We start from the raw sequence: 25,732 nt of genomic DNA, 5'->3' as shown, positions 1-25,732 counted from the left end.
AAGTAGCAACACTGAGCTCCTTTAAAATCGTGAAAGTTGTTCAGAAAAGCAGCTGAATAAACGGAAACCGTCTTAGATCAAGAACAGCCGCCGTAAAGCTGTTGTAAAGTGAGTTCATCTCTGATGCTGCCGGACAGAGACCGTCAAACATCACCGTGACGTGCCAAAGTTGGCCAAAGACCAGCTAAAGTACGGACATGTGGCTAATGTGAACCTCGGTCTGTCTCACCTTATATATAAGTACATAACTATAACTTCCTCAATCGAGTTAATGAACAAGAGCTGTTTGAGACTCAGATCTGGTTCCACATCAGCTGTTAATCACTTTTAACTTGGGATGGACCCCCGATAAAGTGTCATCACGTACCGCCCAACCTTTCTGAGTAATCTGGCCCAGAAACGGGACAAAAACTGATCCAGATTCAGCCTTTTCGTCCTGGTGTTTCTGAGCAGAGTTCAACGCTTTAGATGCAACCAGGTCATCAGGTCCTCTCAGAGCGGAAACCTGAGTTTGAGAACCATTGCCTTCATTCACGTTCTGTTTTATTGTCTCTACACCGCTTCATGGTGTTGATTCAAGGCGTTTGATAATGGCAGAAACTCTGCTAAAGGTTCCCCTCTGCTGATTTGTCCTCGACAGAAACAGCAGAATGTGGCGTCCTGGAGTGGCAGCATCAGTCCCTTTTAGTTTATTTTGCTGACTCGGACCCCTTTGATTAACAACTAGAGTGTTTTTAAGCTCCTCCCACTAAGAATGTGATAAGGCGATTGGATGAAGGGGAATCTTAAACTTTATGTGCCACATGTTGAGGTTGAACAAGACTTCATGATGTAATACAGCTCTGGGCTCCCCCAGAAGCCCCCCATCCCCTGGTCCTCTTTAACAACAGGAGGGTGGCCCAGGAAAGAGCACCTCCTTCTGAAAGTCTCAAATCAACATGAAGGCCACATGCAGCAGTCAGCCGCTGCGTGACTCACTTCCAGCTGTTTGAACAGCCTGTAATTGGAGGCGGCTGTAAATGTTGAACCTTGAGTTTGCTCTGCAGAGGAGTGGCAGCGAACCGTGGCCACACCACTCTTCCCTCCCGCTCCTACCTTTCCTGCCGGCTCTGCGCTTCACTTCAACACGACGGGACAAAAGATTCACATTGATCGGGTAGAAGGACAGAAGTATGAAAGCAGGAGACGGACTCAGTTCAGAGAACTGCTCGACGACAGGTGCTAAGGCCTCGGAGTGGAGACACAAACCCGTCGTTTGAATCCACTGGAGCAGGGACTCATGAATAGCTTGGAGCGACTGCCCCGGATTCACCCTGCCAAGGAGCGCCTGAGGAGGAAAAGGACAGTTGTGCCTTCCTTTTCTGAGGATGAGGAGCTGAAACAGCAGCTGGAGTCGCACAAAACCAACAAGATCCGGACCACAAAGTATTCCCTGCTGTCCTTCCTGCCGAAGAACCTGTTTGAGCAGCTGCATCGCTTCGCCAACGTGTATTTCATCTTCCTCGCTGCCTTAAACTTCGTTCCGGTTGTGGAGGCCTTCCAGGCAGAGGTTTCCCTGATTCCTATCGTACTGGTGCTGTCTGTCACAGCCATTAAGGACATCTTTGAAGACTACCGCAGGTTTAACTCTGACCGCTTAATCAACAAGCTTCCCTGTCGTGTTTACAGCAGGTGGGTGAAGATCTGCCTTCTGTAAAAGATTTGAAGCTCTGATCTGATGGAGCTGACTGTGGTGCTAACAGAAATGAGCATTTGACCAAAAAAACTGACAATGAAACTACTGAGGAAGTTTTATTTCTCAGAGCCTTTAACTGAGTAAGTCCTGATGTGTTCAGGCCAGACGCAACACGTTTCATATTATTCCATCTATATTTTCTGAAATGTGTAGATGAACATAAGAGCAAAGTCGCCTGTTTGCACTGAAGGTGAAGGTTGTAGCTCTCAAATGGTTTCAGTGACGTTTTACATGAACTGTCCAGTTTTAGGAGGTTACCTTCAATGTTTTAGAAACCCCCGAAACCTTACCCTGATGGATGGGTGGATGGTGGATGGATTTATGGTGGATGGATGGATTTATGATGGATGGATTTATGGTGGATGGATGGATGGATGGATGGATGGATGGATGGATTTATGGTGGATGGATGGATTTATGGTGGATGGATTTATGGTGGATGGATGGATTTATGATGGATGGATTTATGGTGGATGGATGGATGGATGGATGGATGGATTTATGGTGGATGGATGGATTTATGGTGGATGGATGGATTTATGGTGGATGGATGATAGATGGATGGAAAGGTGGATGGATGATGGATGGATGGATGATTGATGGAGGATGGATGGATGGATTTATGGTGGATGGATGATGGATGGATTGATGTATGGATGGATGATTGATGGATGGATAGATGGTGGATGGATGATGGATGGATTTATGATGGATGGATGATGGATGGATGGATGATTGATGGAGGATGGATGGATGATGGATGGATGGATGGATGATTGATGGATGGATAGATTAATGGTGGATAGATGGATGGATGGATTTATGATGGATGGATGGATGATTGATGGATGGATTTATGGTGGATGGATGGATGGATGGATGGATTTATGATGGATGGATTTATGGTGGATGGATGGATTTATGGTGGATGGATGGATTTATGATGGATGGATTTATGGTGGATGGATGATAGATGGATGGAAAGGTGGATGGATGATGGATGGATGGATGATTGATGGAGGATGGATGGATGGATTTATGGTGGATGGATGATGGATGGATTGATGTATGGATGGATGATTGATGGATGGATAGATGGTGGATGGATGATGGATGGATTTATGATGGATGGATGATGGATGGATGGATGATTGATGGAGGATGGATGGATGATGGATGGATGGATAGATTAATGGTGGATAGATGGATGGATGGATTTATGATGGATGGATGATTGATGGAGGATGGATGGATGGATGGATGATGGATGGATGGATGATTGATGGATGGATGGATGGATGGATTTATGGTGGATGGATGGATGGCGATATGACCGCTACAACTTCAGGGAGGGTCAATGAGAGGAACTGATTAGTTTAAAAGTCAAAGAAGGTGAAAATATTCAGAGCTGCACAGAAGTTTGTAAAGAAGTCTCACAGCAGTGATGTCTGTTTTAAATGGGAAGCATTGTGTTCGTTTGTGCTGGGGTGTTCAGGAGAAAATGCTGATTCTCTCCAGGATTCAGCTGTTTTAGCTTCACTCAGACACTCAGTGAGTGTTTGTGAAGTGTGTCATAAAGTGAAAGAAGTGACCCAAATATGTAAGTCAACACACACTTTGAACTCAGCAGAAAAACAGGAAGACAGATAGAAAAAGATGTTATCAGTTGATCAGAAATGGAATTTTTACGACTCTAAATGTGATTGTAGGTCCTGACTTCAGCCCCCTCCCCCGCTCTGAGAGCTCAGCAGCCACCATCCAACATGATTAAACCCAGTGATACGGCGGGATCCTCTCGAAGTGAACGGACTCATGAGCTCACACTTAATGACTGAGCTGTCCTCTGTGCTGCTTTATTACAGTCTGAGAACAAAGCTTCTCTGTCTGAACGCAGAAACTTTACGAATGAACATGAAACAAAGCTACCATCCTTAGGTTAGGTTAGGTTAGGCTGCAGTTATTTTCATCTGAGCTCACATTAACAGACCTGTTTTTTATGTGTTTCTGTTTCTGTATTCAGCAGACGCTTTTATCCAAAGCGACTTACAAATGAAGATATAACAGCTATATAAAAAGCTAACAATAAGCTCCATAGAAGGAACCCAGGAGTCCGACTCTGTCAGAGGGGACAGAGTAGAGATAGGGTGCAGGCATAGAAGGAAGTGCAGAAAGATAAAGTGCAGAGATAGAGGGGGGAGGGAAGTACAAGGTAAGTGCTGGGATAGGAGATGCTCTCTGAAGAGCTGGGTTTTCAGGAGCTTCTTGAAGATAGACAGGGACGCCCCTGTTCTGGTAGCGCTCGGTAGGTCATTCCACCATCGTGGGACGACACATGAACAGAGTTTGGATTGTCTTAGGCGTGGTGTAGGAGCTGCTAGACGACAATCCTGGGACCAACGGAGGGACCCAGTTGGGACAGAAGCCTTTGCAAGAGCATTCAAGTAGATGGGAGCCGTTCCATTAAGTAGTAGTACAGGGTAAGTTTTTAAACCGTGTTCTGTGTGGTTACACCTTCATATTCTCTGACCAGATGGTCCAGAATGCAGCGGGGCGTCTGGTCTTGGATCAGCCTAAAAGAACACGCCCCCCCTCTGTTCATTGAGCTCCTCTGGCTGCCCTTAGCATCAGATCCAAGTCCCTGATGTTAGCTACAAAGAGCTTAATGGAACGGCTCCATCTACTTGAATGCTCTTGCAAAGGCTTCTGTCCCAACTGGGTCCCTCCGTTGGTCCCAGGATTGTCGTCTAGCAGCTCCTACACCACGCCTAAGACAATCCAAACTCTGTTCATGTGTCGTCCCACGATGGTGGAATGACCTACCGAGCGCTACCAGAACAGGGTCCCTGTTTAAACTGTTGAAGACCCAGCTGATCAGAGAGCATCTCCTGCCCTGTACCTCCCTCTATGCCTGCACTCTGCCCCCCCGTCACCTCTGACAAAGCCTGACCAGTGGTTTTCCTGCTAAATGCATAAATATAATCATTCGTTAGAAGAAAACACGGGAGATGAGCTGCTTCTTTCCATTCTTAGGTTAGTCTTAAGGCTGAATTTGAATGTCTTATTTGCTTTACAATGCTCTTGTTTTATGTAAAGCACCTTGAATTGTTTTGGACATGAGTTAAAGGAGCAAAGGCAAAGTACATTTGTTAATTTAGTTAAAAAGATCCACTTTTCTGGTGTCGGTGAGGACAGCAGCTGTCTGATCATCTGATAGACTCTGCTACAGTCATCTGGAGCAGCTTTTCTAAACCAGTCTGACACGTCAGTCCTTTAATCCTTGAATTATTCTTCAGCTGATAGTCGGCTGACTGCATAACTGAGCTGATCTGGCTGTTGGAGTTCAGATTTGAGACCATTATAACACCCAGATGTCTGGCTTGGTTGGTGGTTTTAACATAATAAGCTTAAGTTTGACCAGTTTTCCTTGCCTCCAAAGACAGTGACCTTTGTATTAATGCATACCTCTGTACAATCATCCAGTTGTTTATTGTTTGAGGTACTAAATGAGTGTTTGTGAGGGATTAGAATCCTCAGGTGATGTGTAGATATAGATTTGTGTCAGTTTAGCTGTGGCAGCATATTTAGTTGTTTTGCATTGTCTGTGCCAGTGGGAGCATGGGATCGTTGTATAAAAGAGGCCCCAGAATTGAACCCTGAGGAACTCCACGGGCCTGTGGGAGCATGTATAAAAGAGGCCCTAGAATTGAACCCTGTGGAACTCCACGGGCCTGTGGGAGCATGTATAAAAGAGGCCCCAGAATTGAACCCTGTGGAACTCCACGGGCCTGTGGGAGCATGTATAAAAGAGGCCCCAGAATTGAACCCTGAGGAACTCCGCGGGCCTGTGGGAGCATGTATAAAAGAGGCCCCAGAATTGAACCCTGTGGAACTCCACGGGCCTGTGGGAGCATGTATAAAAGAGGCCCCAGAATTGAACCCTGAGGAACTCCACGGGCCTGTGGGAGCATGTATAAAAGAGGCCTCAGAATTGAACCCTGAGGAACTCCACGGGCCTGTGGGAGCATGTATAAAAGAGGCCCTAGAATTGAACCCTGTGGAACTCCACGGGCCTGTGGGAGCATGTATAAAAGAGGCCCCAGAATTGAACCCTGTGGAACTCCACGGGCCTGTGGGAGCATGTATAAAAGAGGCCCCAGAATTGAACCCTGAGGAACTCCGCGGGCCTGTGGGAGCATGTATAAAAGAGGCCCCAGAATTGAACCCTGTGGAACTCCACGGGCCTGTGGGAGCATGTATAAAAGAGGCCCCAGAATTGAACCCTGAGGAACTCCACGGGCCTGTGGGAGCATGTATAAAAGAGGCCTCAGAATTGAACCCTGAGGAACTCCACGGGCCTGTGGGAGCATGTATAAAAGAGGCCTCAGAATTGAACCCTGTGGAACTCCACGGGCCTGTGGGAGCATGTATAAAAGAGGCCCCAGAATTGAACCCTGAGGAACTCCACGGGCCTGTGGGAGCATGTATAAAAGAGGCCCCAGAATTGAACCCTGAGGAACTCCACGGGCCTGTGGGAGCATGTATAAAAGAGGCCCCAGAATTGAACCCTGAGGAACTCCACGGGCCTGTGGGAGCATGTATAAAAGAGGCCCCAGAATTGAACCCTGAGGAACTCCACGGGCCTGTGGGAGCATGTATAAAAGAGGCCTCAGAATTGAACCCTGTGGAACTCCACGGGCCTGTGGGAGCATGTATAAAAGAGGCCCCAGAATTGAACCCTGAGGAACTCCACGGGCCTGTGGGAGCATGTATAAAAGAGGCCCCAGAATTGAACCCTGAGGAACTCCACGGGCCTGTGGGAGCATGTATAAAAGAGGCCCCAGAATTGAACCCTGAGGAACTCCACGGGCCTGTGGGAGCATGTATAAAAGAGGCCCCAGAATTGAACCCTGAGGAACTCCACGGGCCTGTGGGAGCATGTATAAAAGAGGCCTCAGAATTGAACCCTGTGGAACTCCACGGGCCTGTGGGAGCATGTATAAAAGAGGCCCCAGAATTGAACCCTGAGGAACTCCACAGGCCATTTTTGACCGATTGGATGTGTGGTTACCTTTAGGTACCAAGTAGTCTCTATCTTTTGGGTAGCAAACACCCTGTTTGCGGTCTATTTAGCAACATGTCGTGGTTGACCAGAACAGAACCTTCTTTTTAATTGGATTTCGTGTATTACTTTAATGAAAGCGCTCTTGGTGCTAAAATGGACCTATTCTGGCAGAATTACCCAAAATAACATAACACATCTAGAGATTTGTGTTAAATGTGCTTTTTATGCATGTATTGGTGTATGTTGGTGCAGTGGGAAGTGCTTCCCCGACGCTTTGGACCAACAACTTACAGTCATACGTATGAAAGGTTTGATAAGAAAATAAGCTTCACTGCTGGTTGACATCTCTCTACTCTGTCCAAAGCTGTTTCTCTCTCACTGTAACCTGGAGTCATGTTGTTGTCTCTCTTCTTCTTCTTCTTCTTCTTCTTGACAATCATCCCGCAGCCTGCAGAAAGACTACATCGACCGCTGCTGGAAGGATGTGCGAGTCGGCGACTTTGTCCGTTTGTCCTGTAACGAGATCATCCCGGCTGACTTGCTGCTGCTGTATTCCTCTGACCCGCGGGGGGTTTGTTACATCGAAACTGCCAACCTGGATGGAGAGACCAACCTGAAACAGAGACAGGTGGTTTCAGACCTCCCACTGCAAGTATGTGGTCTCTTTTCCCCTTGACTAGGTTCTTCAGATGATTTCACAGTCCGTACAAATGACTTCTCCTCTGAGAGTAGATCTTAGATTTGCTTTCTCCTAAATGTATGCCTCTTTAAAGCAAGTCCATGTCTTTTAATATATTTTTGTTGTCCTTTAATTGACTTTTTGTAAATTCAGATATTTGTATCGAGCGATTTCAGTTAGTTTAGTCGTAGAGGTGATTGCTTCTGTAAACATCCACCATCAGAGGGATCCAGGTTAGCTGAGGGAACTCTGACCGAGTCAGGATTTATACGCAACATAAGGCAAGGCAAGTTTATTTGTATGGAACAATTCAACAACAAGGTGATTCAAAGTGCTTCACAGAGACATTAAAACAGAAGAAATAAAAAGCAGGATTTAAAATTTAAACAAAAGAAGGAAATAAGAACAATAGATAAAATCAGAAAAAATTATATATATGAAAGATAAAATCAGGAGTTAAAATCTGATTCCGTTTTGAAACTCAAGCTTATTCAAATGCAGCTGAAAATAGATGTTTCTTCAGCCTGGACTTAAATACTGAGTGTTTCAGCTGATCTGAGGCTTTCTGGGAGTTTGTTGCAGACATGTGGAGCATAGAAGCTGAATGCAGCTTCTCCAGGTCTGGTTCTGACTCTGGGAACTGATAAAGAACCGGATCCAGATGACCTGAGAGGTCTGGAAGGTTCATAGTGGGTCAGGAGGTCATTGATGTATTTTGGACCATTCAGAGCTTTATAGACCAGCATCAGAACTTTAAAGTCTATCCTCTGATGGACCGGCAGCCGGTGGAAAGACCTCACAGCTGGACTGATGTGCTCCATAACCGGCCCGTTAACCATTATTTTCCACTCTGGTGAGCAGAGAGGCGTCTCTCACCTCTCGGCATGTTCAGCCTCGTTGTTGATTGGAAACGAAGCACAAAACATTGCCAGGTTCCAGCTCTGGTGTCCGGGAGCAGTTCAGAGGCTGCAGGGGATTTTATTTTGATGACAGTGGAGGTGGTGAATGTCTGTCGTTCTTAATTAGTAATCTACTTCCGGTGTGTCCCAGACTGTCGGCCGTGGAGATGAAGGGACGAACCCACTGCCAGCACTCATATTTCTGGTGAACATTGAGCCGAACGAGGCGCTTTTTAACTGATGAAATGCAAACAACAACAGCAAACTGCAACAGATGCAAATGAGCTGCACAGCTAACGCTGATAAAGAACTCCTTGTGTACATGACCCCTGTCAAATAAAGCAGTAAACTAAACAAAGCAACCTTCCTGACAGTAAACTTGTCATAATAAATTTTCCCTGCATGCATTTCTGCTCCAGACATTGGTGTATGAGCATATATTATAGGGCTGCTGGGTGTGAGTCCGTGGACCCAAAGTGTGTTGTGTGTAATCCTGTTATTGGACTTATTTTCCAGGGCCCAGAGTTCACCCCTGAGAGCTTCCATAGTCGTATCGAGTGTGAGAACCCCAACAATGACCTCAGCAGGTTCAGAGGTTACATGTGAGTTTGCTTTTGTCCTACGGTCCTTAAACACCTCGCAGATCTGCTTTGGACCTCCTCATCGTGTGTTTGTTCCACAGAGAGCACTCCGGTGGCGTTCGAGTGGGTCTCCACAGCAGCAACCTGCTGCTGAGGAGCTGCACCATCCGCAACACTGAGACCGTGGTCGGCATCGTGGTCTATGCCGGTGAGTTTAAACGTATTGGATCAGAAACACCCCCATAGCCCCCCTGTGACTCATCAGGGTGGGACATTCAAGTGAATGTCAGGATGCAGGATTTCTGAGGATCGTAACAAAGCGTTTGCTGCTCAGTGGCTGTCATGTTGGGGCACATTTGTAGTCTTTGCTATTTTATGAGCAGACGTCTGTGATATCTGAGAAGGTGAATCAAAAAGCATCCCCCCCCCCCCCCCAGCAGCTGGCTGCTGGTGTTGATACAACACTCAGTCTGTTAGGTTACAGGAAGATGGGGGCACTACAGGTGTGGTGTACAGTCCAAACATGACAGCATCACCTGCTCTCCGCTCTGTCGGGTCAAACGATGAGATCTAACCTTGTTAAACAGTAAAAACAGTCAAACTTAATGGCTCTTACTGCTGCTTTGTTTTCTCCACAACAAGCTGAGCCAGATGTGCGTTAGAAACGGCGTGAAGTGAAGCCGTGAAGCGTCTGAATCTTCACCTTTCCGCTGAACACGGCCTGTTCTTCTCCTGTTGTGTGACTCAGGTCATGAGACTAAAGCCATGATGAACAACAGCGGGCCGAGGTACAAGCGCAGCCAGCTGGAGAAGCGCCTGAACACAGACGTCCTGTGGTGCGTCTTCCTGCTCCTCGTCATGTGCCTGGCAGCTGCCGTAGGTGAGGACTCAGCTCTGAACTCAACACTTCTTCTTCTAAGATGCTGCAGGCAGCTCAGGAGTCTCTGTATGTCTTTGAGAAAGAGCCTGACCTTTTATTTCATGTGTTTCAGGTCATGGCCTCTGGTTTAAGGACTTCAGAGACTCCATCTTTCAGGTGGACGGAGAGACGTCTCCCGCCCTGGCCGGGTTCTACGTGTTCTGGACTATGATCATTGTTCTGCAGGTGTGTTTAATCACAAGCCAACATCAGACCTTTGCCTGCTGGTTATGAATAATATCATCATCTACTATCAACTCCAGTCATGAAGTACTGTGAAAAAGTCCTGATCAGCCCTCATTTATTAATATATTTCCATGGAAACAGGAAATAGTTGCAGAAATTCACTGAAACATGATAAAACATGGATAAAAACGCAGAATCTGAGGCAGAAACAGAGTTTTTTATCAGTTCTCAGCAGCTTTAAAGTGAATCTCTGGTCTGAGCTCCTTTATTCTCCAACACAGCCTGAACCCTCTGAGACAAGCTTTCTGTCATTTCTTTAAGGAGTCTTCAGGAATAGTTCTCCAGGCTTCTTGAAGGACATCCCAAAGCTCTTCTTTGGATGTGGGCTGCCTTTTGTTCCGTTCTCTGTCAGATGATCCCACACTGCTTCAATAATGTTGAGGTCCGGGCTCTGGGGAGGATTCATCCCTCCATAAGACCTGTTGCCACTGATTTTCAGTCCACTTCTTGTGTCATTTGGCACAGCTCAGCCTTTTCTCCCTGTTTCCCTTCCTTAAGAACGGCTTCTTGACAGCCACCCTTCCATGGAGACCATTTCTGATGAGGCTTGGGCCAACAGTAGATGGATCAGCTGAAGGTCCAGATGCATCTCTCAGGTCCTGTCAGGTCACAGCTGGATTTTTTCCTCTTTCTTAAGGACATCACTTTCAGATCCTGTTCATCTGCTGTAGATAGTTTTTTAGGCCTGACACTTCTTCTTTTGTCCTCCACTTGTCCAGTTTCCTCAAATGTTTTAAGGACACACTGCACACCATGCTGAGATATGCCAAGTTTTCAGCTAATAGCTCTTTGGGAATCACCTTGTTGCTGCAGAAATCCTATTTTCTGTCTGTCAAACTGTGTTTTCTTTGCTGTTTTTCATAGATGCAGCTAAAGAAATGGGAACAAATGATGTGTCTTTGTGACAAAGAGCCTAAAGATCCAGTTTAAAATGGCTTCTTTGCTAAGTTGCCTGTTATTTGCTGTAGAGCCATGAAACCAAAGATATCTGAAAATAAACTTTTCTTGGTTTCAAAGCATTTCTGTTTTCCTGGGTGTTAACGGTCAACATCGATTGTTACAGTTAATATTCGTCTTATCAGTAACAGAAGAAGAAAACATTCAAGCTGTTTACAGGTCAGAGTCCAAGTGGAGCAGAGTCAGAAGCACAAAGTGAGTTGGGTGTGTCAGGAGAGGAGGAACTCCTCTGCTGTGGTACCTGGAAAAGCTTTGCTGTGGTGGAACTGAGAGTTCACCGCCGTCTGCACCAGGAGTTGGTGGCAGACTGAGCCGGAGACCATTTAACTGATGTTGTAAAGAGACAGAGAAGGATAGATGAATGCTTTCTTATTAACACGTCTGCTTCCGTGCTCTCGACCTAAAATGAGCCGGATTCACCCTTTTCACACTCGTCTGACTTCTGTCCAACAGGTGCTGATCCCCATTTCTCTCTACGTCTCCATTGAGATTGTGAAACTGGGTCAGATCTACTTCATCCACAACGACGTCGACCTGTACAACGAGGATCTGGACTCCAGGATCCAGTGTCGGGCCCTCAACATCACCGAGGACCTGGGTCAGATCCAGTACCTGTTCTCAGATAAGACGGGAACGCTGACCGAGAACAAGATGGTGTTCCGCCGCTGCAGTATTTACGGGGTGGAATATCCCCACGAGGAGAATGGTAAGCAGCGGTGACGCAGCAGCCGGGGTACCTGCTGGGTCGTAGTTCAGCTGGAACAGTGAGACGGTGGAGAAACAAGTACAAAAGTCTGTCAGGAGTAGCAACACCACAGCAGGCAGAAGACAAGGAGACCCAGCTCAGCCAGGGAATAGGGGAGGTAACATGAAACCTGATGGTGCTGCCGTCACAGAAAGGCTTTTACCTTTTGGCAGGGATTAGATCAGGGATGTCAAACTCCGGTCCTCGAGGGCCGCTGTCCTGCAGGTTTTAGATGTTTCCCTGCTCCAACACACCTGATTGAGACCAATGCTTCGTTAGCAGGTTTGTGCAGAATGGAACAATCTTTTGAAGAGATCCATTTAATCTGAATCAGGTGCGTTGGAGCAGGGAAACGTCTAAAACCTGCAGGACGGCGGCCCTCGAGGACCGGAGTTTGACATCCCTGGATTAGATGTACGACTAAATGTGACAAAGCAGGCTCCAACCAAGCCGGACTCTGCCTCTAATGATTCAAAAAGCCCCTCACAAGAGAGTCTTTCCACTCAGGTTGCCTCTTACAGCCTCTCCAGGGCAAGCAGCAGAAGTACAGAAGGTTCATCAAGGTCACCAACAGCTGGCAGAACAATTACAGCTGCATGAAATGCAAACACAAAACAGTGCTCAAAGGGGGGGGGGGGTCCCAGGGATTGGTGGATCAGGATCCAGAACAGTCCAGGAATCGGGTCTATGCAGCTAATTATTTACAGGCAGTGGGAACATCGATTTACTGTATAAAGGTTCAATTTATGTTGATCCTTTTTGTCCCATTCTTCCTGCAAACACGTCTTAAGGTGTGCAGCAGTGCGGGGGGGGGGGGGGGGTGGTTGTTTCTCTGCTGGGGACAGGTCAGGACTGCAGGCAGCCAGTCCAGCACCTGTACCTCTTCTTCCTCAGCCAGGCCTTTGGAATGTGGCAGAATGTGGTTTTCCATGGTCTGCTTGAACAATGCTGGGACGTCCCTGGAAAAGATGTGGCCTTGAAGGCAGCATCTGTTTCTGCACTGTAAAGATGTGGCCTTGAAGGCAGCATCTGTTTCTGCGCTGTAAAGATGTGGCCTTGAAGGCAGCATCTGTTTCTGCACTGTAAAGATGTGGCCTTGAAGGCAGCATCTGTTTCTGCGCTGTAAAGATGTGGCCTTGAAGGCAGCATCTGTTTCTGCACTGTAAAGATGTGGCCTTGAAGGCAGCATCTGTTTCTGCGCTGTAAAGATGTGGCCTTGAAGGCAGCATCTGTTTCTGCACTGTAAAGATGTGGCCTTGAAGGCAGCATCTGTTTCTGCACTGTAAAGATGTGGCCTTGAAGGCAGCATCTGTTTCTGCACTGTAAAGATGTGGCCTTGAAGGCAGCATCTGTTTCTGCACTGTAAAGATGTGGCCTTGAAGGCAGCATCTGTTTCTGCGCTGTAAAGATGTGGCCTTGAAGGCAGCATCTGTTTCTGCACTGTAAAGATGTGGCCTTGAAGGCAGCATCTTTTTCTGCGCTGTAAAGATGTGGCCTTGAAGGCAGCATCTGTTTCTGCGCTGTAAAGATGTGGCCTTGAAGGCAGCATCTGTTTCTGCACTGTAAAGATGTGGCCTTGAAGGCAGCATCTGTTTCTGCACTGTAAAGATGTGGCCTTGAAGGCAGCATCTGTTTCTGCACTGTAAAGATGTGGCCTTGAAGGCAGCATCTGTTTCTGCGCTGTAAAGATGTGGCCTTGAAGGCAGCATCTGTTTCTGCACTGTAAAGATGTGGCCTTGAAGGCAGCATCTGTTTCTGCACTGTAAAGATGTGGCCTTGAAGGCAGCATCTGTTTCTGCACTGTAAAGATGTGGCCTTGAAGGCAGCATCTGTTTCTGCACTGTAAAGATGTGGCCTTGAAGGCAGCATCTGTTTCTGCACTGTAAAGATGTGGCCTTGAAGGCAGCATCTGTTTCTGCACTGTGAAGATGTGGCCTTGAAGGCAGCATCTGTTTCTGCACTGTAAAGATGTGGCCTTGAAGGCAGCATCTGTTTCTGCGCTGTAAAGATGTGGCCTTGAAGGCAGCATCTGTTTCTGCGCTGTAAAGTTGTGGCCTTGAAGGCAGCATCTGTTTCTGCGCTGTAAAGATGTGGCCTTGAAGGCAGCATCTGTTTCTGCACTGTAAAGATGTGGCCTTGAAGGCAGCATCTGTTTCTGCGCTGTAAAGATGTGGCCTTGAAGGCAGCATCTGTTTCTGCGCTGTAAAGATGTGGCCTTGAAGGCAGCATCTGTTTCTGCGCTGTAAAGATGTGGCCTTGAAGGCAGCATCTGTTTCTGCGCTGTAAAGATGTGGCCTTGAAGGCAGCATCTGTTTCTGCACTGTAAAGATGTGGCCTTGAAGGCAGCATCTGTTTCTGCACTGTAAAGATGTGGCCTTGAAGGCAGCATCTGTTTCTGCACTGTAAAGATGTGGCCTTGAAGGCAGCATCTGTTTCTGCGCTGTAAAGATGTGGCCTTGAAGGCAGCATCTGTTTCTGCGCTGTAAAGATGTGGCCTTGAAGGCAGCATCTGTTTCTGCGCTGTAAAGATGTGGCCTTGAAGGCAGCATCTGTTTCTGCGCTGTAAAGATGTGGCCTTGAAGGCAGCACCTGTTTCTGCGCTGTAAAGATGTGGCCTTGAAGGCAGCACCTGTTTCTGCGCTGTAAAGATGTGGCCTTGAAGGCAGCATCTGTTTCTGCGCTGTAAAGATGTGGCCTTGAAGGCAGCATCTGTTTCTGCTCTGTAAAGATGTGGCCTTGAAGGCAGCATCTGTTTCTGCGCTGTAAAAAGGATGGACAGTAACTGAGCTGTGTCTGTGTGTCTGTCAGCTCGGAGGCTGGAGGTGTACGAGGCGGAGAGTAACGAGGCGAGAGGTCGCTCTGTGACTCTGAGGTCGGCGTGCAGCAGGAAGTCTCTGAGCTGTCGCTCGCTCAGCTGCAACCGCAGCTCCGTGTCTCTGCACACGCTCACTGCGGAGTCGGCGGAGGAGGAGGACCAGCTGTCCGGTCCCGTCCAGACGAGGCCCGGCGCCTTCTGCAGCCGCATGGTCAGACTCCGGCTCTGGACCGGTTTGGTTTTCCTTCTTGTTGCCTCACAGCCTGTAGTTTAAATGGATATAATGAAATGAAGGTGTTGCGTTTGCCCTCTGAAGCCCAGAGATGAGTTCAGGTGAGTCCACCTGTGTCACATGATCTCGGTATTTTGTCATTCTCTTTCAGGACAAAGGTTTTATGTTTCAGAGCACAATAGAAGTCTCTTCTGTCCAGCGCTGCTTCAGCTCTTTGAGGTTTGCAGCTTTGGTTTCTGCACAGCTCTCTTAAGGTCCCACCACAGCATTTCAGTCAGGCTGAGCTCTGGACTCTGACTGGACCGTTGCAACACCTCGATTCTTCTCTTTTTCACACATTCTGCTGTAGATCTGCTGCTGTGTTTGGGATCATCATCCTTGAATAATCCAAACATGTCATTTTATAGTTTTAAAATAGAATAGAAGTTACATTTGGATCACTCTAAACTCGGGTCAGACTACAACATCTGGCAGCGGCTGAAGAGCGAGGAGACGAGTACCTGAACTGCTGATGACTGGTGCTGCCGTGTGCGTGTGTTCAGGCGAAGGACGTGGTTCCAGACCCCGACCTGGTGAGGAAGCTGACCTGTCTGTCCTCTTCTGGGCTGCGCCTGAGGGACGACTCGCCCGGGACTCCGTCCAGCCTGGAGCTCACCTACATCACCGACTTCTTCCTGGCTCTGGCCATCTGTAACAGCGTGGTGGTGTCCTCGCCCCGCCAGCCTCGCCACGTGGTGAGTGGGTACCGTCACAAGCCTGGGATAGTCGTTTGTTTTTAACCTTAGGGGGGGGGCGATGTGGCAAAAATATCATATCGCGATTTTTTAAAAATAAAATCACCATTTCGATTTTATCACGATCTTAAAGTGAAAAACAGACAGTGTTGAAGAAGTATTTTCAGCTGGGCAGCTCATACCGCGGGTCAACTACTTGAAGCAGGCGTTTGAACCTTTTCTACCGTCTTGGAACGGTACCGATACTTTGCGAGATAAAAGCTAACTGCTTCTGTTACCTCTTTCCATCGCTTGTGTGACTTGTCATAGGAGTGCCTTTGTCATATGCCTGTGTTAATGTCTGTTTTGGTCTTAGCTAGCTGCTGCTTAAGCTAGCTGCTGCTTAAGCTAGCCGCTGCTTAAGCTAGCCGCTGCTTACGCTAGCCGCTGCTTACGCTAGCCGCTGCTTACGCTAGCCGCTGCTTACGCTAGCCGCTGCTTACGCTAGCCGCTGCTTACGCTAGCCGCTGCTTAAGCTAGCCGCTGCTTAAGCTAGCCGCTGCTTACGCTAGCCGCTGCTTAAGCTAGCCGCTGCTTAAGCTAGCCGCTGCTTACGCTAGCCGCTGCTTACGCTAGCCGCTGCTTACGCTAGCTGCTGCCTCCCCTGCGGTTCCGGTGCCGCCGGGCCCCTCGCTGTCTGGCTCTCAGCATACTGTTTGGATGCTTCCTCTTCAAGTGATTGAACCGGTTCGTCCTGTTGCCACCCGACATACGAACCGTTTCTGTGCAAACTTTGCAAATTACTTTTGTTTGCACTTGATCAGTTGCGTAAAATCCAAACCAATTCCATATAATGGAGGTGGAATTTTTTTTAGCGACCAGCTCCTCGTTTGGCTTCCAGCCACAGCTCTCCATGCGGCTACACACACAAACAAGGAGGCGGGTAAGAAAGCGCGTCACTGCCCGTAATTCGCTGTGATTGGTCGGTCAGGTTGATGATGTAACACGTCTGGTGCATCAGCATAGAGCTGCAATTTATAGAATGAGCCCGAGACGATCCCACGATCTCTGCAGTCTGACAGATCGTTACGGAGCGTCTTCACGTTGCAATCCTTCACGATTTAATATCGTCATATCGCCCAGCCCTAGATCGGCTCCCAGCAGGCTGTGAAGCGCTCGTCTGGTTTGATGAACTGTTGGACCTCTCTAACGCCGTGTTCTGTGTTCTCTTCAGGTTCCTGAAGCACGGACGCCTCTCAAATCTCTGGAGGACATCAAGCTGATGTTCCTGCGCCTCAGCTTCTCGCCTTTCTCCGCCCTCTCCTCCCCCCAGAACAGAGGCAGCCCTCGCAGCTTCACCAGCAGGTTGGCTATTAGAGGGAAGACCGGCTCCTTCACCTTCTCAACACCCCCCAACACTGGACCAGATGCGTCGGGTTCAGGCCCGGACAGCAACCAGGAATCCTGCAAACTGAAGAGTAAAGCGGACTTTCCTGTGATGGAGGAGGGAGAGGAGGCTGCACAGGTGGAGGACCAGCCGCCGGAGGAGGCCCTAAAGGATGCAAAGGCAAGCAGGGACGGTGCCAGGCAGGACGTGGACTCCGAGGAGGACAGTGATGACGAGCTGCTGTACGAGGCGGAGAGTCCGGACGAGGCGGCTCTGGTCCACGCCGCCCGGGCGTACCGCTGCACCCTGAGGGGCCGCTCAGCGGAGAGCCTGCTGGTGGATCTGCCGGGAATCGGCTCTCTGGCCGTGCAGCTCCTCCACATCCTGCCCTTTGACTCCAACAGGAAGAGGATGTCGGTGGTGGTCCGACACCCTCTAACCGAAGAGGTGGTGCTGTACACCAAGGGGGCGGACTCTGTCATCGTGGACCTGGCCGAGCGGCCGAAAGGTACGAATCAGTCTGGAAGCCTGAGGACAAAGATTACAGCTCTGACCGATCAACAGTCTCAGGTTCGGCTTGTTTTCCAGATGCAGAGCAGGCTCAGGAGAGCAACCGCATCACAGAACAAACCCAGAAACATCTGGATGCCTACGCCAGAGAGGGGCTCCGCACACTCTGCATCGCCAAAAAGGTAAGAAAATACTTCTGCTGTTAGTCCAGCCTGACGTGGCGACCCGCCAGCAGCAGCCGCTAGCAGCAGCCGCTAGCAGCAGCCGCTAGCAGCAGCCGCCAGCAGCCGGCAGCCATGTTTATTAGACCATGTTGGACTGTTGGTTGTTGCTACATTTATTAAGAAACTCACATTTCAGTAAAAACAGCTCCTGAGCTTCACTGTGTCGAACTTGGTTCCTCCTCTTCTCCTCTTTGTTATTAACAGGACGATAGCTTTATGCTAGGCTGACATTGAACATGGGAAACACTGCTGTGCTTATTGAAGCTGGCAGATATTCAGAACCATTGACCGTAGGTTCAGGCACTCGTCTGGACTGCAGACGAAGACACTTTCATGCTGTTTTAACCACGAAACGTTCTCTGGTTACACTATTACAGCAGCGTAATAAGATGGCAACGAGAAGAAAAAAAGGGGTAATAGAGAAGTTATACCAGCTAATTACCACAGTAATAACCAGGTAATAGCCTGGTAAATACAATCGTTATGCCAATGTAATAATAGCCTTATTATAGTTCTGAAATTCATCTCTTATGGACCTTTTTATTGTTTCAACATTAAAGAAACTGTTTATTTCTGCAGCCAGTTACCTGGAAACATTTGTTTCATTGTATTAACCACGAGTCTGACCTCTGACCTCGTGCCTGCTTCATGGTAACATCGCATTAGACCAAACATCTGCAGGTGTAATGTGCAAACTGCTGTCCTCTGGAGCAGGTTCTGAAGGAGGAGGAGTACGACCTGTGGCTGAAGAAGCAGCTGCTGGCCGAGAGCAGCATCGAGAACAGAGAGGAGCTGCTGCTGGAGTCGGCCCAGAGGCTGGAGACCGGCCTGACTCTGCTGGGTAGGCGCCTCGCACCAGCTGTGCGTCCCAGCTGCAGCCAGCGGTGCTCAGTGATGCGTCTGTGTGTGTTCAGGCAGCACAGGGATCGTGGACCGGCTGCAGGAGGACGTCCCCGAGACCATCGAAGCGCTTCAGAGGGCGGCCATCAAAGTGTGGGTCCTCACCGGAGACAAGCAGGAGACGGCCGTCAACATCGCCAACGCCTGCAAACTGCTCCGCCCCGCAGACCAGCTGCTGACCGCCAACTGTGAAAGCAAGGTGTCTGTTCCAGCCGTTAGCACAAGTTTGCACATGTTAGCACATGTTTGCACACGTTAGCACATGTTAGCACACGTTTGCACACGTTTGCACATGTTAGCACATGTTAGCACATGTTTGCACATGTTTGCACCTGTTTGCACCTGTTTGCACATGTTAGCACGTTTGCACATGTTAGCACATGTTTGCACATGTTAGCACATGTTTGCACATGTTAGCACATGTTAGCACATGTTTGCACCTGTTTGCACATGTTAGCACATGTTAGCACACGTTAGCACACGTTTGCACATGTTTGCACCTGTTAGCACATGTTTGCACCTGTTAGCACATGTTAGCACATGTTTGCACATGTTTGCACATGTTTGCACATGTTAGCACACGTTTGCACATGTTAGCACACGTTTGCACATGTTAGCACACGTTTGCACATGTTAGCACATGTTAGCACACGTTTGCACATGTTAGCACATGTTAGCACACGTTTGCACATGTTAGCACACGTTAGCACACGTTTGCACATGTTTGCACATGTAAGCACATGTTTGCACATGTTAGCACACGTTAGCACACGTTTGCACATGTTAGCACATGTTTGCACATGTTTGCACATGTTAGCACATGTTTGCACATGTTTGCACATGTTTGCACATTTTTGCACCTGTTAGCACATGTTTGCACCTGTTAGCACATGTTAGCACATGTTTGCACATGTTTGCACATGTTTGCACATGTTTGCGTCTGTTAGCACATGTTAGCACACGTTTGCACATGTTAGCACACGTTTGCACATGTTAGCACACGTTAGCACACGTTTGCACATGTTTGCACATGTAAGCACATGTTTGCACATGTTAGCACACGTTAGCACATGTTAGCACATGTTTGCACATGTTTGCACATGTTTGCACATGTTTGCACATGTTTGCACATTTTTGCACCTGTTAGCACATGTTTGCACCTGTTAGCACATGTTAGCACATGTTTGCACATGTTTGCACATGTTAGCACATGTTAGCACATGTTAGCACATGTTTGCACATGTTTGCACATGTTTGCACATGTTAGCACATGTTTGCACATGTTAGCACATGTTTGCACCTGTTAGCACATGTTTGCACATGTTTGCACATGTTAGCACATGTTTGCACATGTTAGCACATGTTTGCACCTGTTAGCACATGTTTGCACATGTTAGCACATGTTTGCACATGTTTGCACATGTTAGCACATGTTTGCACATGTTAGCACATGTTTGCACCTGTTAGCACATGTTTGCACATGTTTGCACATGTTAGCACATGTTAGCACATGTTTGCACATGTTAGCACATGTTAGCACATGTTTGCACATGTTAGCACATGTTTGCACCTGTTAGCACATGTTAGCACATGTTTGCACATGTTAGCACATGTTTGCACATGTTAGCACATGTTAGCACATGTTTGCACACGTTTGCACACGTTTGCACATGTTAGCACATGTTAGCACATGTTAGCACATGTTTGCACATGTTTGCACATGTTAGCACATGTTAGCACATGTTTGCACATGTTTGCACATGTTTGCACATGTTTGCGTCTGTTCATTGCTGATGTGATCGTGTTTGTCAGGGTAAAAAACTGTAAAACCACCAGTTCTGTAAAACATTCCAACCAGTAAAGATGAAGACAAGAAGGATGAGTTTAGAAGTGAAATATTTGGTCCTGACTGGCAGGAAAAGTCTCTTTATTTCTGATGAGGCGGTTCAGATGTTCCAGTGAGCTGGTCTGACCTGTCAGGTCTGAACGAGCCGTCCTGAACCGCTGCACACTCACAGCAGCGGTGGCTTCCATCGGGTTTCTGTTCCCTCAGGATGCCTGTGCAGCTTTGCTGGAGGGGCTCATAGAGGAGGTCCAGCGTGGCGAAGCCGGGCCGGCCGACCGGACCGAGGACGCCGGCTTCATTCTGGTCATAGACGGCCGGACGCTGGACTTTGCTCTTTCGGAGGAGCTGAAGAACAGCTTCCTGGAGCTGAGCCGCAGGTGCAAGGCGGTCATCTGCTGCCGGTCCACGCCGCTGCAGAAGAGCCAAGTGGTCCAGCTGATCCGGGACCAGCTCGGGGTCATGACCCTGGCAGTGGGTAAGGACTCAGACGGGTGCAGCTCTGCAGGTGTTTCCCTGAAGGAGATCCTCTGAGGTTGTTGTGTCTCTTCAGGTGATGGAGCCAATGATGTAAGCATGATTCAGGTGGCTGACGTGGGCATCGGGATATCGGGTCAGGAGGGGATGCAGGTAAGAACGCTGCCACCCGCTCACCTCTAACCCTTTTCTGTTGGTGCACCTTCAGCTCAGGCAGCTGGGACTCCTCTCTGCTTTAGAATAAGCTGATTATACATCAGAAAACGCCCCGTTTCCCCGTCTTTAACTGCCTTTAGATGCAGCTCGTGTTGGAATCTCTTCCAGTCGGTAAAGAGCTGAACATTTAGTTTGTCCCTTTGCGTCACTCCTCAGGCTGTGATGTCCAGCGACTTCGCCATTTCCAGGTTCCAACACCTCCGAAAGCTGCTGCTGGTTCACGGTCACTGGTGCTACAACCGGCTGGCAAACATGATCCTCTTCTTCATCTACAAGAACGTGGTGAGTCAGCCCCCGACTCTGGGGAGATATCAGTGCATGAGCTTGGTTAAAAGCTTCTCAGACGAGCCCAGGAGCAGCAGCAATGAGTTCAGTTTGATGATCCAGAGACTGTCAGCGGCTCGTTTTTAAACTCGGAGAACAGTCTCCGCCCTCAGCTCAGTCCTCACAGCTGTTTCTGTGCCGTTCTTCTTCCAGATGTACGTCAACCTGCTGTTCTGGTATCAGTTCTTCTGTGGTTTCTCTGGGAGCGTCATGATCAACTCGTGGGTGCTCATCCTCTTCAACCTGCTGTTCACCTCCGTCCCGCCCCTCATCTACGGCGTCCTGGACCGGGACACGCCGGCCCACACCCTGCTGCAGCTTCCCGAGCTCTACGGGGCTGTGCGAACCTACAAGGTTCTCACACAGATGCTGTTTTCTGCTTTCTGCCTGGTCTGAAATGAAGGTTTTTATGTGATGTGATTAAAAGGATTAACGGATGCTTCTGGGCCCCCACAGGTTTATGTTCCCTCCATGTTCTGGTTCACAGTCCTGGATGCTTTTTACCAAAGCCTGGTCTGCTTCTTCGTGCCTTACTTTGTGAGTATCCTGATTCTGCTGCTGCTTTACGTAGCGATGTTCAGCCTCCGGTGAGACCTCCCGTCAGTCCTCACTCTGTAACGGTCCCAGCTGCTTCTCTCAGAGGTTCTGCTGTTTCTTTCAGGCTGTTGAGGGATCAGACGTCGGGGATCTGTCCTTCGGCTCGCCCATCAACACCTCGGCGCTCCTCATCATCCTGCTGCACCAAGTCATCGAGAGCAACACGCTGGTCAGACTCAGGGAAACTAAAAGCATTTTTAATCAAACGGGAGTGAAAAAACCAACTCCGTGACCTCTGTGTTTGCTGTAGACCTGGATCCACGTGCTGGTGTTGGCGCTCAGCGCCGCCTCCTACTTCGGCTTTGTGCTGCTCTTCAGTGCCTTCTGTGAGCTCTGCAGCCACCCCACCAACCTGCTGGGGGTGGAAACACGCCAGATGTCCCAGCCCCTCTTCTACATCATCTGCGCTGTCACCACGGTCACCGCTCTGCTCCCCAGGTACACGCACCTTTGGTCGAGTCCTGCTCATCCCTTCTGTCTCCATGGCGACAGACTGGATGCAGTCTGAGGCAGATCTGCCTTAATGATCGCACCTTCGTGAGTCACCCGTTTGCAACGTTTGGAGCCAGCCGCCTGCTCACAGGCTTCCTTTGTTTCCATAGCAACGCGTCGATGGACATAGTGAGTGAGAGAGATCGTTCAAACCCACAGCCGGCTGTAAAAGAAGCTACAACAAACTATTACTGAAGAAGTTTGAAATTCTCTCCGTATTCATCACAAAGTTAACTTATCTGCAGCCATTGGCTCATTTCTGGGCTTCTTGGTTATTCAGACGTCAGAAGTTCCACCAATCACTGGCCTTCATCTGTATTTGCATCCTAACGTCGGCGAGTTAAAGCATTTCAAACATGATTTTACAACTTTTTTTTGTTTCTAACAGTCCCTGAAAGTTTGTTTTACTCCTTTTACTGAGGTTAAAGTTGCATATTTTGGTCCCATTAACGGCGACTTCACTACGTTTATTTCAGTGTGACTCGCTGAAACCTTCAATAACCTTTTTAGAACCTTTATAGAACCTTTTTAGAACCTTTATACAGGACAGAAACTTCCAGCTGCTGTTGTTCCTCCGCTCCACAGGGGGCAGCGGTGAGCTCAGCTCTAACCGCCCCTGTTCAGCCTTTTTTCATCTTCAGCTGCAGAAACGCCACTCTCGGTGCTGAATGTGTCGCCCTCTCCTGTGCAGGCTGCTGTACCGGACCCTGAGCAACACCCTGCGCTCGCCTGCTGACCTCGACTCCGCTCAGAGCCACGAAGTGGACTCGTACCGCAGGCAGATGCAGCGCTGGAACCTGAAGCACTCCAGAACCAGCCGGCTGCCGGTGTGCGCAGACAACCCCGGCCTGGAGCCCGGCGTGGACGAAGTGGTGTCCTGACCTACACCCACATTCAATCCAAACTCCAGACTCTTGCAGTGTGCACCGGGTCAGAACCGCACCGAAGGTTTGTGTGAACGCTCCCCTCTGCTGCTGGTTCTGAACCAAACTGAGGAGACTCAGGTGTTGGAAAGTTGCAGCGACTCACCTGTCTTTGTTCGGTTCACCTAAACAAAGTCTTCATGGCTTCGTTTTGGACCCGTCCGCTCAGTTTCCACCAAAGATGTGACAGAAGGACGATGAAAGCTGTTTTATTCTACTTTGAAATAATTCCCGACTGGTGATTTATGCAGAAGATTTAATGATGATTTGAGCCGAACGAACAGAAGCAGCAGAGACTTCTTAAAGAGCGGCTTCGGTTCTGTGCAGCCCGGCTCGGGTGGGCGTCATGTGGCGTCCTCCAGCTCCTCAGAGGCTGACTTTAACACCCACTGAGGAGCATTTTCATGTTGGGTGCTTTAAAAACCCAGTTGTTTCACTGGATTTCTGCCAAAACATTTTAAATGTGTTCCCAATAAACAGATTGTTGAGACTGTGTGTCGCCTGTGAAGTGCATGAAGAGCAGGAACATCTGGAACATCTGGGATGGCACGCACCTTTATTTCTCTGCAGACTGTAAAAACCTGCAAAGGACGGTTTAGAACGGGTAACGAGGTTAAAAAGATCAGACAGGTGACTGCAGCCATGACCTGCTGCTGAAGAGGGTCTGAAGAGGGTTTAAAGAGGGTCTGAAGAGGGTTTAAAGAGGGTCTGAAGAGGGTCTGAAGAGGGTTTAAAGAGGGTCTGAAGAGGGTTTAAAGAGGGTCTGAAGAGGGTCTGAAGAGGGTCTGAAGAGGGTCTAAAGAGGGTTTAAAGAGGGTCTGAAGAGGGTCTAAAGAGGGTTTAAAGAGGGTCTGAAGAGGGTCTGAAGAGGGTCTGAAGAGGGTCTAAAGAGGGTCTAAAGAGGGTCTGAAGAGGGTCTGAAGAGGGTTTAAAGAGGGTCTGAAGAGGGTCTGAAGAGGGTTTAAAGAGGGTCTGAAGAAGGTTTAAAGAGGGTCTGAAGAGGGTTTAAAGAGGGTCTGAAGAGGGTTTGAAGAGGGTCTGAAGAGGGTTTAAAGAGGGTCTGAAGAGGGTTTAAAGAGGGTCTGAAGAGGGTCTGAAGAGGGTTTAAAGAGGGTTTAAAGAGGGTCTGAAGAGGGTCTAAAGAGGGTTTAAAGAGGGTCTGAAGAGGGTCTGAAGAGGGTCTAAAGAGGGTCTAAAGAGGGTCTGAAGAGGGTCTGAAGAGGGTTTAAAGAGGGTCTGAAGAGGGTCTGAAGAGGGTTTAAAGAGGGTCTGAAGAGGGTTTAAAGAGGGTCTGAAGAGGGTTTAAAGAGGGTTTAAAGAGGGTCTGAAGAGGGTCTGAAGAGGGTCTGAAGAGGGTCTGAAGAGGGTCTAAAGAGGGTTTAAAGAGGGTCTGAAGAGGGTTTAAAGAAGGTCTGAAGAGGGTCTGAAGAGGGTTTAAAGAGGGTTTAAAGAGGGTCTGAAGAGGGTCTGAAGAGGGTCTGAAGAGGGTCTGAAGAGGGTCTAAAGAGGGTTTAAAGAGGGTCTGAAGAGGGTTTAAAGAAGGTCTGAAGAGGGTTTAAAGAGGGTTTAAAGAGGGTCTGAAGAGGGTCTGAAGAGGGTCTGAAGAGGGTTTAAAGAAGGTCTAAAGAGGGTCTAAAGAGGGTCTAAAGAGGGTCTAAAGAGGGTCTAAAGAGGGTTTAAAGAGGGTCTGAAGAGGGTTTAAAGAAGGTCTAAAGCAGGTCATTTCCAGGTAACCTCCAGGTAACTTCCAGGTTACCTCCAGGTTACCTCCAGGTAACTTCCAGGTAACTTCCAGGTAATTTCCAGGTTACCTCCAGGTAACTTCCAGGTAACCTCCAGGTCATTTCCAGGTTACCTCCAGGTCATTTCCAGGTAACCTCCAGGTAACTTCCAGGTCATTTCCAGGTAACCTCCAGGTAACTTCCAGGTCATTTCCAGGTAACTTCCAGGTCATTTCCAGGTTACCTCCAGGTCATTTCCAGGTAACTTCCAGGTCATTTCCAGGTTACCTCCAGGTCATTTCCAGGTAACCTCCAGGTAACTTCCAGGTCATTTCCAGGTAACCTCCAGGTAACTTCCAGGTAATTTCCAGGTTACCTCCAGGTAACTTCCAGGTCATTTCCAGGTAACCTCCAGGTAACTTCCAGGTCATTTCCAGGTTACCTCCAGGTAACTTCCAGGTCATTTCCAGGTAACCCTCAGATAGTGTAGTGGTATGATTGCCACCCTACATGAAAGTCTCTTTGGATAAAAGCG

At 48.5% G+C, this 25,732-nt stretch overlaps 2 protein-coding genes across 3 annotated transcripts in view; both read left to right on the top strand.

Moving 5' to 3' along the window:
- The window catches only part of atp10d (ATPase phospholipid transporting 10D), a 29,166-nt gene extending 5,211 nt beyond the window's left edge, over positions 1-23,955 (top strand). The window contains exons 4-23 of one of the 2 annotated variants that reach the window (XM_072364714.1): positions 7,245-7,449; positions 8,892-8,977; positions 9,058-9,164; positions 9,705-9,836; positions 9,949-10,061; positions 11,532-11,784; positions 14,632-14,849; positions 15,413-15,604; positions 16,818-17,478; positions 17,559-17,662; positions 18,419-18,545; positions 18,619-18,803; positions 20,658-20,925; positions 21,001-21,077; positions 21,297-21,422; positions 21,618-21,818; positions 21,921-22,001; positions 22,126-22,230; positions 22,312-22,499; positions 23,245-23,955. In XM_072364714.1, the coding sequence (XP_072220815.1) occupies positions 7,245-7,449; positions 8,892-8,977; positions 9,058-9,164; positions 9,705-9,836; positions 9,949-10,061; positions 11,532-11,784; positions 14,632-14,849; positions 15,413-15,604; positions 16,818-17,478; positions 17,559-17,662; positions 18,419-18,545; positions 18,619-18,803; positions 20,658-20,925; positions 21,001-21,077; positions 21,297-21,422; positions 21,618-21,818; positions 21,921-22,001; positions 22,126-22,230; positions 22,312-22,499; positions 23,245-23,434 (3,619 nt within the window). In that variant the 3' untranslated portion in view covers positions 23,435-23,955. Of the gene's footprint in view, positions 1-7,244; positions 7,457-8,891; positions 8,978-9,057; positions 9,165-9,704; positions 9,837-9,948; positions 10,062-11,531; positions 11,785-14,631; positions 14,850-15,412; positions 15,605-16,817; positions 17,479-17,558; positions 17,663-18,418; positions 18,546-18,618; positions 18,804-20,657; positions 20,926-21,000; positions 21,078-21,296; positions 21,423-21,617; positions 21,819-21,920; positions 22,002-22,125; positions 22,231-22,311; positions 22,500-23,244 lie in introns of both variants that reach the window. The other variant, XM_072364713.1, reaches the window with a different exon arrangement.
- Positions 1,023-3,570, top strand: LOC140270654 (phospholipid-transporting ATPase VD-like). Its single transcript, XM_072365851.1, has 2 exons — positions 1,023-1,675; positions 3,445-3,570. Exons 1-2 carry the CDS (start codon positions 1,280-1,282, stop codon positions 3,568-3,570), a joined length of 522 nt encoding a protein of 173 aa, XP_072221952.1. The 5' UTR covers positions 1,023-1,279.
- Positions 23,956-25,732: the final 1,777 nt, after the last annotated feature.

This window comes from Leuresthes tenuis, unplaced genomic scaffold (genome assembly GCF_036924035.1).
Source record: "Leuresthes tenuis unplaced genomic scaffold, fLeuTen1.0.hap1 SCAF_15, whole genome shotgun sequence".
In the NCBI taxonomy this organism is placed as follows: Eukaryota; Metazoa; Chordata; class Actinopteri; order Atheriniformes; family Atherinopsidae; genus Leuresthes; species Leuresthes tenuis.
This window is presented reverse-complemented; position numbering and strand designations above follow the sequence as displayed.

Coding starts and splice junctions, on each gene's coding strand:
- LOC140270654 (XM_072365851.1), top strand. CDS start 1,280: ATGAATAGCTTGGAGCGACTGCCCCGGATTCACCCTGCCAAGGAGCGC. Junction 1,676..3,444: donor GTCGTGTTTACAGCAGGTGG/GTGAAGATCTGC, acceptor ATGTGATTGTAG/GTCCTGACTTCAGCCCCCTC.